The sequence below is a fragment of the Desmodus rotundus genome, chromosome 6 (assembly GCF_022682495.2).
Source record: "Desmodus rotundus isolate HL8 chromosome 6, HLdesRot8A.1, whole genome shotgun sequence".
NCBI lineage: Eukaryota > Metazoa > Chordata > Mammalia > Chiroptera > Phyllostomidae > Desmodus > Desmodus rotundus.
The window spans coordinates 157,171,405-157,186,280 of record NC_071392.1 but is presented as its reverse complement, the minus strand read 5'-3'; the positions used below and the strand labels follow the sequence as shown (position 1 = coordinate 157,186,280).

Here is a 14,876-nt window from a genome sequence, read left to right as displayed (position 1 = left end):
AGTTTAGAGGTGTGCAAAACAACAATAAATAGCCAAGGGTCATGTGGAATGACCAATTCTCAACACCCTTTTTTGCAGTTGACTTTTTTTGAAATTAAGTCCAGGCATTGGATTTGGTTGATAAATGTCTTGAGTCTCTTTTGATTTATCGGTTCCCTTTCACTCTTTCTTTAAGGTGGTTTTTTTTTTTTTTTTTGGTCACAGTCTTGATTTTGCTGGCTGCATCATTGTGGATGTTCAATATGTTCCTCTGGTAATTGGATCTAGGGGCCTGATAGATTCACGTTCAATTTTTTTTGCAATTATATTTCATCAGGAGTTACATATCTAGTTGTTTCTTTTTGTGTTGTTAGCAGTTATCAGTGATCATTGCTTAGATTCACTAATTCATTAAGGGCTGCTTGTGGTCCATAGTTAAACATTATTAATTATAATGATTATTAATGAATCCACTGAACTTGCATCCTAAGAACTGGAGGGCTCTGAGTAGGAAAATAGCGACCACTTTCTGGGTGCCCTCTGTCCACCTAGGACTGTGCTGGAGGCTGTGCATGCTTACTGTCATTTATTTCTCACAAAAACTCAGTGGGCTGGGGGTCCTTATCCTCATTTTACAGAACCACATCACAGGTGCTGAAAAGCTGCTGATCATGGAACCCGGCTTCCCTGAGCTTTTCTTACCAGGTTAACCTGAAAAGAAAAAATACTTTATTATCTATCTATCTACCTATCTATCTGTCTGTCTCTCTCTCTATATATCTACCTACCTACCTACCTACTTACCTGTTTATTTATTTTGCCACTCTGATGGCAGGAGGGATGATTGCAGGCAAATCACCTGGATCCTGTTGATCAATGGCTAATAATTTTTCCTTCTTGCCTCAGCCTCTGTTCTCCTCCCTGCTCTCATAACCCTTTGTCACTACAAAAGTACTTTACACACTGACTTATAATTAGTCCTGTTAGTTTCTCAAATTATAATGAACAGAATGTCTTCCCAGAGATGCCAGGAAATTGAGGCTCAGTTAAATGTTAAGTCAGGAGGCTAGACTGATTCACCAGTCTGCTTTATAGGTTGGAGCTAGTCCACCTTGATAGATATAAAGCCTCAAATCTTGTTAACTGTTCTTTGTGTTCTCTTTGACCTCTCCTTATGTCTAATTTCAACAGGCTTCTTCCCTTGCTTAATTCAGTTTTTTGGTGATTTTGTGTGCTGTTTATTTTTTTAAAAACCATTTTATTTATTTATTTATTTATTTAGAGAGGGGAAGGGAGGCAGAGAGGAAGAGTAACATCAATGTGTGGTTGCCTCTCATGCGCCCCCTACTGGGGACCTGGCCAGCAACCCAGGCATGTGCCCTGACTGGGAATTGAACCAATGACCCTTTGGTTCCAGGCTGGTGCTCAGTCCACTGAGCCACACCATCCAGGGCTGCACAATTCTTTTATACAGTATATATTTGAAGAAAAATTATAATGCTAAATAATAGTCATAATGGCAGTACTAGAAATGTCCTCTGTGGTTCATAATCTTTGGATTACAGATGAATAACAAGAAGATTTTTAAAAAATCATTTTAAATTCATTTTAGGGTAGAGAATTTTAAAGTGACTTTAAAAAATTGTTATTGCAAATCTGTTTTGTGGCAAAAGATTTTTATATTTAAATCCACTTTCACACTGTTGCTTTCTATTCTTGCTTTCTTAAAGGACTTAAGACTTGCTTTTCATTTCATCAGTAAAACTCTTTTATCTCACCTGTACCAAATTCCCAGACTTCCTCATTGATGGGCAGAAGTAATGACCTGAAATACTTTGAATTTCCAAGAAAGATTCCTACCTCCCCACCACTCAAACCTTTGGTAGAAACCTACATGCTTAAGTAGGAATGTAAAAACTCACCGTGAAAACCCTCCCAAAAGATCCAGAACACCAGAATTTTTGGAAGTTTCAATATTTTTCTTTTCACATCAGGGGCTTTCATTAATATCATAATTATTAAATGATTAAACTTTGTATAAGAGTACACTAAACAAGAATGGCTGCGACCACAAGCAATTTACAGGGGGCGAATGTTGTGTCCATTATTCCCAAGAAGCCTCCCTTTGTTTGCTTTTTATAATTGTGGTAAGACATACATAACATAAAATTTACTATTCTAATAATTTTTTAAGCGTACACGGCATTAAGTGAATTCCCAGAGCTGTGTGGCTCTGCAATTCCAATTCACTGTTCCTCGCCTCTCTCCGTTTTTATTTTCTTTTTCACCATTAGGGGGCGGCCGTAGACAGCACATCAGCCGCCCTCCTCAAGCCACCTTGCACGCATGCGCATCTCACCAGCGGGAAGGTGACCAAGGGCCGGCAGAGCCTCAGCCTAGGGGCGGGGACAGGGCACGCAGGCGCCGCGCGGCGCGGGCATTGTGACGTCAGGCCGGTTGCCCAGGCCGGCGGCGGGCGGTGTTTCCCGGAGGTGCTTCCCACAGCGTGACGCGCGGACTCCCCTCCCCGCGGCCCGCCCGCCCGCCGGCCTCGCCGCCGCCTCCTTCGCTCCCTCTGCGCGCCGAGCGCGGGCCAGCGGCCGGGACGGAGGCCCAGGGCGACGCGGGGCCTGTAAGAGAGCGGGCGGGCGGGCTTCAGAGCGCCGGGCGACTCGGGTCCGCGGCCGGTCGGTGCGCAGCGGGCGAGCAGCAGGCGCGGGTCTATATGGCGGCGGCTCTGTCGGGCCTGGCTCTCCGGCTCTCGCGCTCTGCCGCCGCCCGCTCCTACGGGGTTTTCTGCAAGGGGCTGACCCGCACGCTGCTCATCTTCTTCGACCTGGCCTGGCGGCTGCGTATCAACTTCCCCTACCTGTACATCGTGGCTTCCATGATGCTCAACGTCCGCCTGCAGGTGGGTGAGCCGCGCGCGGCCGGCCCCTCTCTCCACAAGCTCCGCAAACGCGGGTCCGCCCTGCGCGGCCCGGCCCACTTCTCCTAGGGCGCTGAAGATGCTGTCACGAGCCGCGAAGGTGGATGCTGGGTGTTTGCCAAGCACCGTGCATTGGGAACCCCACGGGAGAAAAACCCGCAGGGGTTATTGTTATACCCGTTCTGCAGACAAGGCCGGGGCGGGGGGGCGAGGTGGAGAGCTTTCCGTGGCTTGCCTGGGTTGAGGGCCTGCTGCTGGGCGCGGGTCCACGGAGGGGCGGGTGGGTGTTGCTGGCACGGGCTGCAAAGGCTCTGGCCCGGAAGGGAAAACGTTGCCCAGAAAATTACAAATTGGGCCTCTGGGCGGGGTGGCTTTATGGTTGACTTTTCTAGTTCCCAAACTTAACGAAGCGTCGAAAGATAGTATCCTTGAGATTTAAAATGGATTGATGCGTGTTAACTAATGCTCCGATAGATGTATCTTATTTATCCTGGCCGCGGTGGAAGTGGGGTGGGGGTGAAATGAGGGAAAAGGAGGTGGAAGAGGTAGAGACAGACGCGAAAGGTTCAGAGGCCAGAAACAAGTCAGCTGTGAAATCGTGGACACACGCGTACACCCAGAACCCTGGAGATCACCTTTATTACAAGTGACTGACATTTCTACATCCTTTGAGTTACAGATGCCTTTTTCTAGTGGAATGGAACGTCGTCAGATTTGAGAATTATGCTTTCCAAGTGTGTTACTCATGACCAAGTGCAGCCTGGTCTTGGATTCTGTTTCCCTCTCCTGGAGTGGCTGCTGGGGGCCAGGCCCAGGCTGAGGCCCCAGTCCTCCGGGAGTTTGCAGTCTGGCAGTATCTGTGTGGCTCGGCTCCCTGGTGTGCAAAATGAGGAAGCCTGAGCTCTGGGACCAGGCAGCGCTGACACCGGGGGTGTTGTCCTTTTTTCCCCTTTCTGGTTTGCACCAGAATGGCATTGTCCCTGTGCCTGGACCTTCAGGTTTTGGATGCCCGTCACTAGTGATGGTGGCCACATAAAACCTGAAACCAGCTGTTGATGAGAATTGTGTTAAGGTGAGATGAGATGAATCTGTCTCTCTTTTTCAAGTCCCAGTAGAGATACTTTTATGTCAGCAAGGGCTTGTGGCATCTTGAAGTGGTAGCAGACTAGAAGAGTGGAAAACTCAAATGTCTTTCCAGCAGGTGGTATGACTGGGTCAGGTGTGCTGGGTGTGGGGACTGGGGTTCCAGCGAACCTGTGCCCCAGCCAGTTGGCGCTCGCTCACTGTTATTTGCCAGATCGAGTGATTTTCAAGGGAAATTGGATATCCTGCTTTTTAGATATTAAGTTAATAAATTAAGAGAAAAAAAAGCTTTGTGGGCAGAAAAAAATGTGCCTGCACTTTGGAAACTCTTGTTCTAGAGTTATATTAATAATTTGCAGTTATTTATAAAATTGCATGAATGACTAAAAGAAAACTTAGTACATAATGTTGAAATCAGTTTTGTACCATTAAAAAAGTCACTTTTCTCCTATGTCCACTTATACAATACTAATGCCCACCCGCTGAGGCCAGGCCACCATACTCACTCTCCCGGACAACTGCAGTAGCCTCCCATCCGTTTTCCACCGGGCAGAAGATCGAGTCATTCTTCACGGAAACGCAGAAACAGAACTTCCCGTAGCACACAGAATGCAGTTCACCTGTTTTACCAGGCAGACCTGACTTCTGTTCATCTTTCTTGACTCTCAGCCAGCTTGTTTCTTGGTGTATTGGGACAACCCTCTAACCAACTGAGCTACCCAGCCAGGGCTCTAGCCAGCGTGTTTCTTGCTTACTATTCTTTCTCACAGTTTCCTGTTTGCTGTCTGCCTGCACCAAGCCCCTGCCTTCCCCATTTATTTGCACACGTGGGTTCTCCTACCTAGAGTTCTCTGCGCTGGCTTATTCAGTGCTGGTACGTTATCCCATCTCGGTTCTCACCGCCAGCGGGACCTTGGTGATCACCATATCAAGGTGACCTCACACCTGCTCTTTTCCTTGCGAGAAAGTGCTGAAGGCTTGTTTGTTTTATGTGCAATAAGGAATAAAGGATTCCAAATCTCTCATGGTTTGTAGGGCAGTGAGATAATCTTTGCAAAGGTTATTCAAATGCAAATTTAATTGGCAATCTACACGGTGGTGCTTGAGGGGAAGTGCATTTTGAAGCAGGGGAAGTGGCTGTATGGTAGTGATGCGGGCAGTCAGGAGAGCTAGGTGCACCTGTCCCAGCTGTGTGGGAGAGATGACTTGGTGGACTTGGTGCCATATGATTGTCCAGGTGCAGCACAGCCTTAGTGACTCATGGGAGCTGAACACCCTAGGAGTCAAACCTGGGCCTTTGCAGTCTGGTCAGGGGTGAGTGGGGCGGGGGCACAGGCAAGGTGGTCACAGGGACCTCGGGAGGAGCTGTCTAAGAACCGCATGGAGGTTTTAGGTTTGGTCTTGGGTCATCGAGTGCAGCAGCAGCCATTCCCATGCTGAGGGGCACAGGGTGGGAGTGGGCTGTCTCTGGTTTACTCTGATATTTATATCTGCTACGCTGAATTCCCCTGCAGGTTTAGGGTTTCTGTTCATTTGTGGAGATCACTAACATACCTGATTGGAGGGTGTGATTATTCTGACCTCGGGTAAAGGGAAGTGCAGCAGAAAGGAGAGTCCGAGCAAAGGGGCAGCCCCGGCTCACCGTCTGCCTTCTACTCAGAACTCTCTGTCCCCGTCCTGTCCATTGCAGGGGGCTGGGACAAGGGGTTCCATGTCCCACACGTTTCCTCAGAACCCCCAAATCACTTGTAGGGCAGCAGGACATTTTAAGGAGGTTGATACTTAATGCGAAAGATGATTAAATGAGAAGAGGGTTTGTAAACTGAGAAGGGTTGTGATTTGAAAATACTGTTTGTAAGCACGCCTTAATCTAGAACCATCAGCACCCTATTATTTGTGTAGAGTCTGAAGTCCATGGCAATAAAAGTCCATGGCAATAAAAAATTGAGAGCCCACACCAACCCCTAAATGTAGTCAAAGCAAGGTAGGAAATTGTACTGAGAACTACTGTAGTTGAACAAGTCCTGCCTACACCTTCTCAGTTATGTGGCCTGTGGGAAGAATCAGGTGTCTTAGCCTCAGCTCACCCAGGTTTTTGTAACTGTTAAAAGAGAAGGACTGAAAAGAGCAGCTGGAGAAAAGGAGACATTGTGCAGTTTGATGATAATTGTCAAACCGAGTTGTCAAGGGTCCTTGTCTTCTTATGATGTCCCCATCAGCCACGCTGCCCTGTGCTGCCCAGGCCTGAGAACCTTCTTCCTTTGGCCCCCCGCTCCTCATTCTGCTTCTAACTGCTCTTTCATCGTCCTTTTCTGAATGACTTTCTAAGTCCATAGCTCCGTATGGGTCAGTGATCACCTAGCACTTAAAAACTACATTCATTCATTCCATTCAGGCAAAGACTTCAGGAAGGCCAGTGGGAATGGGGAGGCTGGTTGCCTACTGAACAGCATGGGCAGAGTGGGCTTCATCAATTAGATGGCTTCTGAGTGAAAAAGGAGGTGAGGGCTTTAGCCTCAGAGATGTCTGGGTTAGAAGAGTGTTTCACTCTGCACAGAGAAGACCCTGCAGGCAAGCTGTGCTATCCTTGACTCAAGTTTTTAAAGTCTTACAAGTACAAGCAGATATTAAAATGTATGAGTTAGATCTGCATGTACTCAGTTTAAAAGATATCCACCATATGTAAAGAAAAGAAAGTTAAAAAAAAACCCCATCTGTTAGTATTGTCCCATTTAAAAAAATTCATAAATGTGCTTGTCAATACCTGGGGGTGGGAGGGAGCATTCCAGGACCAGGGAGCCGCCCTAACTCAGGAGGGAGCCTGCTTCTCACATGATCTGTGGAGAAGAACCAGTGTTTCTTCGCCTCCATGGACTGGGTAACATAAGCAAACCCTTATTTCTCACAGTCCTGGAGGCTAAGAAGTCTGAGATTAAGGCACCGCCATGGTCAAGGTCTCCTGAGGGCCCTCCTGGCTCCTAGCTGGCTCCTTCTCATTGTATCTGTGAGTGGTGGAAGAGGCTAGGACCTCTGGGGGGTCTCTTTCATAGGAACACTAACCCCATCATTGAGGACCTCACCCTCATGATGGAAGCACCTCCCAAAAGGCTTAACTTCCAGTGCCATCATCTTGGAGGGTTCAGTGTATGAATTGTGGAGGGAACACAAACATTTAGACCATAGTACCACCTGATAGCTAAAAATGAATTGCTTTCACATGCGGAAGAGTGAAGTTGGGCCTGACCTTATACCATACATAAAAATCAACTCAAAATGGATCAGAGACCTAAACTTAAGAACCAAAACTGTAAAGCTCTTAGAGAAGAAAACAGGGGAACATCATGGTATTGAATTTGGTGATGATTTCTTGCCAAAAGCACAGGCAACAAAGAAAAAGTAGGTAATTTAAACTTCATTAAGATGAACAAATTTTGTGTACCAAAGGACACCATCAGGAGAGGGAGAAGTCTAGACAGCTTTACAGAATGGGAGAAGGTATTTGCACATCGTGTATCTGGTGAGGATTGACATCTGGGAATACAAAGAACTCCTACAGCTTGACAACAATGAAAGCAGCATAATCCAAAAGTTGGCAAAGGACTTAAAAAGACATTTCTCCGAAGAAGATACTATACAAATGGCCAGCAAACCCGTGAAAGTACGACCACTCCCCTGTCACCCAGTGATCACCTCTCTGTCCCCTGCTTGACAGAGCCCTCCAGCAGCATCTTGTCACTTGTTCCCTGCACACTCCTGACCATGGTGATGATGGTGACAGCTACTCTTCATTGGACACCTGTGGGGTGTTGGTCCGAAACGGTGCTAGGTGCTTTCAGACATTGAGTCCTCAACAACTTTGAGGAAGGAGGATTGATTGCCCGAGGTCCCCAGTTGGGACACGGCTGCCCCACCCCCTCAGATGTGTGAGCAAATGCACCTTTGGCACCCAGGTGATGGAAGGAGGTGGCTGATGAGACCTCATAGCTGGCTTTTTAAGGGCAGGTATGATGGGGACCTGCTGAATGAGCAGGAGCAGAACTCAGTACTGTGGGTGTCACCTGCAGCTGTGATTCGGCTACAGGAGGAGTCCTTCCTGCTTCTGCCCTGGGCTGGGCAGCAGCTGGAGGACTTCCTTCCAGCCACTTCCTTGGTCTGATCAGTTGAGTCATGAGCACAAGGGTGTTAAGGTGCGTACTGTTCCCATCTGAAAGCTGGAGGAGGCCAGGTGGTCTTGCAGTGTGCTTGGGAGCCATCCCAAGGCAGGACCCCATGCCAAGCCCCTTGCAATTGACCTTGCTGAGCAGCCCCTGCTCGAGTGGCCGTGTCTCCTCCCAATCCCCTTTGGGAGCAACCTTGCCGACTGGCTTTCAGAAGCATCGAGGCCAGGATATTTTTAGTTCACAGAGCAGTGGTATCCAGACCATCAGGTCCCTGAGGCCATTAATAGCTCAGGTTAGGGAAGGTAAGGTGGCAGTCCAAGAGGGCAGCTGCTGCCGAACTGGGTCAGGCCTATTGTCTCCCAGCTGCGTCTGGCAGGCAGGGTGTTTGAGGAAGGTGACTCCTCACGTCTGCGCTGTGGGTCGCAGATATACCCAGGCAGTCTTGCTTTCCGTGCACGTCACCCCCTCTGACCACTGTCGATTCATTGTCAGCCTTTGCCTTATTTTTTGGGGGGGGTGCGGTGAGGGAATGAGCTCAGGAATCTACTCTCAGTCCTGCCCTTTATTTTTCCTAAATCATACTGTCTTGAACTTCAAAATAGACTCCTTCCTTCACTCTAGTGGTCTCAGGTTTGGTGGGTAAGTTCATGTGCTATACATAATTGATGCGCTTACTTTGTGGACTTCACACAGGGGTGGGGTGGGGATGATGACATCGTTGGGGCCAAGGACAGTTTATTAGGGGACTGTGCATACTTGATTGGTACAACATGATGCACCTACATATATGTAATACAGTGACATGTTTAGAAATTGTAGGGAAGTTACCTCCGGCTCTCAAGCTAATAGCTGTGTGTGCGGCCATTCTGATATGTGTCTAATAGCAGAAGAGCTGGCTGGGGAGGGCCCAGAGCCAAAATGTTTGTACTGCCCAGAAGTTTTTTGTTAATAGAACAGAACCAAACGATCTTTAGCAAAAAACTTATTCTATTATTATTAAATACATGAGTACTTTATTGATTCCATTAATGTCGCCTTATTTAAAATACGTCAACACAGTTCTGGACTACTTCATTTTTCTAAATAGTGTTAGTCATTGTGCAAGGACTTAATAAAGGTGGTTAGAAACTAATTTTCCTGAGAGTTGGCCCATATTAAATGACCTGTTTTTCTTAAGAACTTTTTAAAACCTGTATTAACGTGTATTAAAAGTATATTTGGGAATGCTTCCATTTTAGGAAAATTGTTCATTCTTACTGCATTTCAAATTAGTAAAATAAATGTAAGGTTTGAAATAATATGGTTTGGAAAGTTAATTTGAGAGAGAGAGACTGTCAAGAGAATTTAATTATATTTGACTTGGTAAATTTTAAAAGTATTTTTTGAATTGTAGCAGAATTCACACTTATAAGAATTACACCTCTTGCCCTGGCTGGTGTGGCTCAGTGGATTGAGTGCCAGCCTGCAAACCAAAGGGTTGCTGGTTTGATTCCTAGTTAGGGCACATGCCTGGGTTGCAGGCCAGGTCCCCATTTGGGGGGGTGTGAGAGGCAACCACACATTAATGTTTCCCTCCCTCTCTTTCTCTCTAAAAATAAATAAATAAAATTCTTAGAAAAAAAAAGAATTGCACCTCTTAAAAGTTCTCATCACAAGAAAAACATCATAACTATGTATGGTGAGGTATGGTGACTTGGGGTGATCATTTTGCAATATATGGATATTGAGTTTGTACACCTGAAGCTCATACAATGTTATGTCATTTATATCTCAGTGGAGAAAAAGATTACACCCTATGTTTGTATATTGCTTTATACTGTTCAAATATATTTTTCAGTCTATTTATTTATTTTTAGAGAGAGGGGAAGGAAGGGAGGGAGAAAGAGAGGGAGAGAAACATCAGTGCGTGGTTGCCCCTCATGCTCCCTCTAATGGGGAGCTGGCCCACAACCCAGGCATGTGCCCTGACTGGGAATCAAACCCACAACCCTTTGGTTCTCAGGCTGGTGCTCAATCCACTGAGCCACACCAGCCAGGCTATTTTTCAGTTGTTATATAGAGTAATGGTCACATTGCTAGCAAAAGTTTTGAGCACACCTCACACATGTATGTATGTGTACATATATATGTACATGTATATACACACCTGCATATACATGTATATACATGCTTATCTGTACATACGTACGTACTTATAAAGCATGCATTTTGCTCTACCAAAATATGTATGTATTATAAAACATAGACAAAATGTGAAGGGATGAGATAGACATAATCAAAAATGCTCAGGTGTTTTCTCCCATGCTCCTTGAAGTGGGGTCACCTCACATAACGACTGCTGGGCTGGAAGACTGTGTGCGGTTTTTCGAGGTTTACCTGGAGCTGACTAAGCTTTTCACGCAGGAAACATCTAACCCCCTCTTTTTGAAGCGCTCAGTGCAGATGGTAGCCCTGCCAGGCCCCTCGCCTGTCTGGTCGTTAGGTCTTGGAGACTCTGGCCTTGTGCAGCTCAGCGGGTCTGTGCTGTCTCTGCGCGTTATACGAGGGTCATCCCTGCCTCTGCCTCCCAAAGCTGGCTGCTGTCTCAGCCCCTGGCTCTGACATCGCTTGAGATAAAGTCTTTACTAATCCAACTGCTTGCTGGGGTCCCGCTGTCAACCTTGTGTGTCCCCATGCGAGTTCCTCCCCATTTTCCGTTCATGACACTGTCCCCCAGAATTGAAAGGCAGAAGAAATCTGTGGGTCATTTCACCCTCTTCTACATCTGGCCCCCACTAACTTTAAACAAATACTCTGCCTCTCACCTTTGCTCTAACAGGTCCTGTCGTCTCTTCTCTGGCGCTGTTGGAACAGCCTCCTGATTGGCCTAGTGTGACCCCTTTCCAGTCTAGCCGCCACACTGCAGCGAGACTAATTAATCTTAAAGGCAAACCTAGCAACATTTCCTGGCCAGAAATTCCTGTGTCTCTGCATCTCTGCCGAATGAGGTCCAGGCTCCTGGTGCCCGTGGCCCTGCCTCGTTGTCAGCCCCTGCCTGGCTCTCTATCCTCAGCCCTTGTGCCTTCTCCTGCAGCCTCCGACAGGACTGCTTTCTTCCCAGTGTGCTCTCGACAGCTCTAAGGCGTTTCACACTTGTGTGCAGTCACATAGCTCAGAGTCTCCAGTTCCCCAGGTTGGGTAAGAGGAAGAGCAGCTTCCTGTCCCCATGGCTCCATCCCCTTAGCCAGCCGTGCTCAGCTGCCTCGGCTTCTTGTAGTGGTGCCCTCTGTCTCTCACCTCTGGTGGTGCTGGTGGAGTCGCTTCTGCCCAGCTGGCTTGGAGGCCCTGTCTCTGCCTCCGTGTGGGAAGTGAGATAACCATAGCGCACTCTGCCCGCCTGGGGCTGCCGCCTTCTTCCCTGTGGAGTTACTGCACTTTGGTTAGGTGGCTGCTCCTCAGGGCAGCCTCTTAGAAAATTATGGGACGCGCTGCATGTATCCCTTTATATTTCATTTATTACTGTTCTGGGGTCATGGTTATGTTTTAAAGGAACAGGTGTCAAAGTTTCTTTTAACTTGTAAATAAGGGAACTAGTAAGATGTTATGATCACTTCAAAGGAGAATTTAGACAAAAAACACCCCATGTATTTGGGGGTGCTCAATTGAATTTACAAATAGATGTAAAATTGGTCAATATCCACAGGGCATTGATACATTGCATTCCTCTGGACAAAATTAATTTTCATTTCTTTGGATAAGAAATCATTTGCCTTCTCTTCAGATTTCTGCAACTTAGAGCACTGTATAGCAGCTCGGACACAAAGGTGCGGGGCCCTGTAAAATTAGCCCAAAGGATGCGCTAGCCAGCGCACCTAGTAACCTCAGTTTTGGTCCGTTTCAAAGCCCGTCACACTTACTCCTGACATCTTCCCCATTTGGGGCGTAGCAGCGTGGGAGCGAGGTTATTCTTGGTCACAGAAAGGGGCTGGTCTCTGGGTTCAATGAGCACAGCAAGAGCGTGAAGTAGTGGGCAACCTCGTATTTGCTCTTGAACAGCAGCTGAGGTCACACATCAACTTCTTTCCAGAAGTTTTCATGCAAAATCTCAGATTGGGCTTGTGAAATCCTCTATTATTTGCTGGTCTGAGAGTGGGGAGCTTAGCTCAAGAAGCTTTCTCCGCCATATTTTTACTTACAGTACCTATAAATTCAGCTGAAGCTTACTTTTCAAAGCTCCAAAATTTGCTGAGGTTCCTGACCTGCCAGCAAGTGACCTTCCTGGCCACCTGGGGCTGGACCTTGTGTGTCAGGGCCCTCGAGGCTGGCTTTCCCAGGAGGGCCTTGTAAATCCTGGATCTGTAAGTGAAGTTGACTTGGGTTCCTTACGAGTGACTGGTCATGGAGAGCCATTCTCAGAGAAGACACTTCAGGTGGGCCTTGCTTGCGTAGTCACATTGCCCACGTACATGCTGGCTGAAGGGAGGAGAGGTTTCTGTTGAGCTTATGCGAATACCTGCCCTGCTGTGAACAATACAAACCTCAGAATGTCTCTCTTATTTTTAAGTAATTTTAGGAAACTGCACTAGTAAAGTACCATTCTTTTTGTTGTGATCTTTAACTGGCAGGTTGTCACCCTCTTTTCTGTCAAAAGTAGGACTCAGTACGAGAGGCTGAGAGAGAGAAGTCTTCACGTTCGATAGCAAATAGCTGTGTCTGACTCTCTTAGACTCCTCTTCACTGTAACACTTACTTGATTATATTTTTCTTTCTGAGTAGAATATTTTATAGGAAAGAATAATTTGATTATCTTTTCCAGGTCCATATTGAGATCCACTGAAGACCTTCCACCGACTAGCACAGGTGTGTCCTCGGGCTCACTGCATCAGAGAACACAGCATGAGGGACAGGAGGGGGACTCTGGGTGCCTGCCTTGCAGAAGTGCAGGGAAAGGACTTGGACAAGCTACTGTGCAGCCTTCGGACACAGGAGAGCCCTCGCCCGTCTGGTGCTCCTTCCTGGGCGAAGAAGCCTGCAGTTGATCTACATGGAAATCCGCACAGTGAGACGTTGTCATTGGCAGTGAGAAGTGATCGGAGCGAGGCCAGCCTCCTACTTCACAGTGGCACCACAGTGCTTCCGTATTTGAAAGAACCAGTAAGAAGAAATTGCGCTTCCCCAGTGGCTCAGGGCAAGACCGTGGATCTGTTCTTTGCTCCTGCAGAAGAGCATGTTGCTGGGGGCTCCTGTGGTGTCAAAGGTGCCCTGGTGAGGGACTGGCTGGGAGAAAGGTCCATGGCCACTGATGGCCCCAGGGGACGGTGCTGCCCAGGAGAGCCTTGGGGGTCGGGATTGCAGTGCCATCAGAAGCGGTCAGCAATGGGAGTCTCTGAGGACGAACCAAGTGCTTTTCCTGAGACAAGAGGCTCCGAGCCAGAGCCGTCCTGCCTGCATTCTGTCCTGTTGCCGCCGTCGTGTGCGCATCCCCAGGTGCTCTTGAGCGGTGAGACAGAGTGCCTTTCCCCCGGCGGTTCGACGCCCGTGCTTTCTGAGCAAACAGAAGGCCACAGGAAAGTGCTCCCGAGTGTAAAAAGTACCTCAAATGATCTGCAGATAACACTGGGACTTCAGGCCGTGCCAGCTTTTCAAGTAGCAAAGCCAGTGCACCATAGTTAAGGTACAAGCTGGACATTTAAAGTAGAGTGATTTTAAAAGTTGGCTTAGGATGGTATTTCCATTAAGTCGGATGCAGACGGCACAGCGGTGACATTCCTGCTCTGGTTTGTGAGTCCAGATGGACTTTGGGGAGTGGAATCTAAACTCATGGAAAGCTAGCCGATGTGGAAGGCAGTTCTTGAGCAGGTTTTAATTAAGTGGTTCTTGAAAGACATTCAGGATTGGGAGACCATTTCCAGCAGAAGGTGACTGTATCCTACATACATACGAGATTAGACGGTAAAGAGTTAATATAGCGCCCCGTGCAGACCTTCAGCACCCCTTCTGAAGGGCGGCCGTGTGGGATGCTGTGTCTCCAGGCTGTCTCATCATCCGGTGGAAGTGGGTGTCGCAAACGCCAGCCCCTCTGTGCTTGCTCTGAGCCTTGCTGAGTTGATGGTGCGCTGTGACCGTTTCTGCATTTTGTGGAATCACTTTTCGTCCGTAGCAAACTTTGATTTCTGTTCTCACCTCCCTTTCCCACCACTTGAAATGCAGTTTTAGTGGAAGCCCTACGATGAAAGTTGCAATATTAAACTTACCTTTAGAATAAGCCCTTCTCAAACAGTGTCGCCAGGAACAGAAGTGAGTGTGAGACTCCAGTTTCTAGGAATTGAGGCGTCTCCTGCACTAAGTATTTTCTGAGATAACTCCTTTTCTGTTGTTTGTTGATAACTTTGGTAAAGGTCACTTCGGAGTGTAGCTTTTAAGGAGTCCCAAAGTGAGACAGCCCGTGTCAGGGTTATGGATCGCACACGCCGGTGTGTGCCAGGTCTCGATGCCGTGCGCTGGGAACAATGAAAAATAAAACCTGTTGTTGAGCATAATAAATGTCTTATTTTATGTGTACAGTCTTCGTTCGCCTTGCGTTTTTATTAATGCCGCCTTCCTAATCCTTACAGGTGGGAGTAGTTGCTGGTTAGGAGGCTACAGGCAGAGCTTGAAAAAGAAAATATACAGCTAGGTCGGAACTCAGATCTCACCTTTTCCTGGGGCGCAGTGAGATCGTGTCTTGTGTGGCCCTTTGGGTGCTG

The 14,876-nt window shown here is 47.5% G+C and overlaps 1 protein-coding gene across 2 annotated transcripts in view; it reads left to right on the top strand.

The window, feature by feature from the left end:
* Positions 1-2,442: 2,442 nt before the first annotated feature.
* The window catches only part of SMIM10L3 (small integral membrane protein 10 like 3), an 83,743-nt gene continuing 71,309 nt past the window's right edge, over positions 2,443-14,876 (top strand). Inside the window, exons 1-2 of one of the 2 annotated variants that reach the window (XM_024577119.4) lie at positions 2,557-2,890; positions 12,947-14,696. In XM_024577119.4, the coding sequence (XP_024432887.1) occupies positions 2,705-2,890; positions 12,947-12,967 (207 nt within the window). In that variant the 5' untranslated portion in view covers positions 2,557-2,704 and the 3' untranslated portion in view covers positions 12,968-14,696. Of the gene's footprint in view, positions 2,891-12,946; positions 14,697-14,876 lie in introns of those variants that run through there. The other variant, XM_053927320.2, reaches the window with a different exon arrangement.